The 2,271-nt window shown below is 45.6% G+C and overlaps 1 protein-coding gene across 1 annotated transcript in view; it reads right to left on the bottom strand.

The window, feature by feature from the left end:
* Positions 1-748: 748 nt before the first annotated feature.
* The window catches only part of LOC108627385 (GATA-binding factor C-like), a 36,736-nt gene continuing 35,213 nt past the window's right edge, over positions 749-2,271 (bottom strand). Inside the window, exons 3-4 of the mRNA XM_018028592.2 lie at positions 1,930-2,132; positions 749-1,782 (exon numbers count right to left, since the gene is read on the bottom strand). Coding sequence (XP_017884081.2) covers positions 1,756-1,782; positions 1,930-2,132 — 230 coding nt within the window. The 3' untranslated portion in view covers positions 749-1,755. The remainder of the gene's footprint in view (positions 1,783-1,929; positions 2,133-2,271) is intronic.

Here is a 2,271-nt window from a genome sequence, read left to right as displayed (position 1 = left end):
ACGCAGACAGTCTCGTCGAAAAATCCGACGTGAACTCGTTTTAAAAATTGTCTAACATTCCATGAGAAACGCTTCGCATCGAACACGTAACGTCGAGACGAAATCCTCGGATTGATTTCCGGGGCGAAGTCGATCCTCGGATAAATCGTGACCTTTTTCAAATCCCTCAGTTTCACACTCGACGTGAGACTGACCCCTGGGCGAAGCGACGCTTGACCCAGGGATTACCGAAACGCCGTTTCGATTTCGAGCCAACGATTTTTCCTTACTCACGGATTTCCAGCCTCGATCTTCGCCAAACGGGGCCATGCGTCACTTTGTTAGACGGCGCGGAAGAGAATTTAGACTCACTGTCAGATTCGATCTGCCAGGTCCTATTGTCTAAAACTCTCGAACCGATCTTTCGACAAAATGTTTTCGCAATTCAAAGTGAAATATTACAGATCGGATTTATTACATCGTTCATCTCTCGTCATACGGGAAATCAGTTAATAAAATAAACGTCCCAATTTCTGTTCAGTGAGCAGAAATTAAAACGCGACCAAAAAGAAAGTTAAAATGTTGTACGAATAACAAGAGAAAATTAACAATTTGCACTCGGCAAGAGAACTAATTGTAAACAATAATATTTAACAGATTTTGTTGTATTCAACAAAAATGAAAAAATTGGTAAAATTTTATTACTTTTTTATTATTAAAAAAATTTAATGTAATAAATATAAAAATTTTATTACGTTTTTTTGGGTANTGGTTTTCCCTCGAGACGGAGCTCGGTCGACGATCTCCGGATTCACGTCACTTACACGATTCGCGCTTCTACTAGTGTGTGCTCGTGGTTTTACACCTAAACTTTGCTGCTGCGCTATTAATCGCTAACCGGCTAAGCGGTTCAACGCCGATTCGCTGAAATAAATTTATACTAACGAATCGATTGATCTTTCATTGAGACTAGCTTTGCGTGATTTTCAGAGATATGCTTGTTCAACCCTTCGCACGGTTTGACAATTCCCAACGTGAACTGAAAATCGGCGTTGAATCGTGTCCCCGATGATAAAAAGACTCGTAAAATTGCACGTCTCTCGAATACACGCTTATATAATCTATCGTACGTACGTACCTCGGCTTCCGAAGACCGATCCCGGCCTATCCACGAGGGTTTCATACCCTCCGCGCAGGTAATCCGAACGCCCACCGTCGAATAAATAAGGAAGCGCCGACACCCGGGCGACCATCACCGTGGAATCGCGTCTTCGAAGGACGATCTCCGGTTGACAAAAAAAAACGCGCGCGCGCGGATAGAAATTGCCACTGCGCAGCGATACACGTTATACATAATTAATATAGCGTCCTATGTACAAGTCGTTTGAATCCCTAATTCAAGACTCCACGCACACGGGTCGTCTTTCGTTTAAGTTTGACTCTCTTGTTTGTACTTGGGGCCCGGGCTCGAACAACGCCCATCTGTGTTTTATCTTTTTTTTTCTTCGTTTACCGAAAACTTTACAATATTTACAGCGACCGCGAAACGAGACCGATGACGAAACAGGGGCTGAGAGGCGGGGGAGGACAGAGTAATTGGAAATTTCGTTTCGAGAACGTCTCGCGCCTCTATTTCGATCTTTCCCACTGGCTGGCCTCTCTCTGTTCGAACGGTCGACCGTTCGCGGTGAGAGAAAGAGAGGAGAGAGAGCTCGGGCGAATTTACGTTAGAACGAGAGTGGTGGGCTGCGTCCTGAGCTGGTGCTCACTCGCGATTCATGTGTACTCCGATCGCCAACCGGTCTGCAATCAATCAAACAAAACACCGATTGTGGTTTCGTGTCATAGTTCACCTGCCGTTCTTCCTTCGTTACGATCGAGACGCAACACGACCACTGAGACCAGTCATAACTTTTAACGATAGAAATCGTATAACGGAGAGGCGCTCACCATCGCGTTCGTCGTGGCTGCCAGTTGGAGACCTTGAAGACTCGTCATGTGATGCGAGTGGGAATGCGAATGCGAGTGAGGGTGGATCGGCGGCGGTGCCGGGGGTGCGAAGCCTTGGTGAAGGCCACCGGCAACCCCGACACCCGTGTGATACATGTAATGTTGCATCGCCGGGTGCATCGTGTGATGATGCTGCGACGTGCCTGCAATCATAAAATTAAACGTCTCTTTAACGAGATTCAAAAACGTATAATTTCACTCCAAGGCATAATTAATAATTTGCGGATCTCATGAAATACGTTCAGATTTTAACAGATAAGGTAAAGGAGGTAGTACTGGGAC

This window comes from Ceratina calcarata, unplaced genomic scaffold (genome assembly GCF_001652005.2).
Source record: "Ceratina calcarata isolate Rehan_Ccalc_2016 unplaced genomic scaffold, ASM165200v1 scaffold464.2, whole genome shotgun sequence".
Classification (NCBI taxonomy): domain Eukaryota; kingdom Metazoa; phylum Arthropoda; class Insecta; order Hymenoptera; family Apidae; genus Ceratina; species Ceratina calcarata.
The sequence above is the reverse complement of the archived record's forward strand: the minus strand, read 5'-3'. Positions and strand labels throughout refer to the sequence as shown.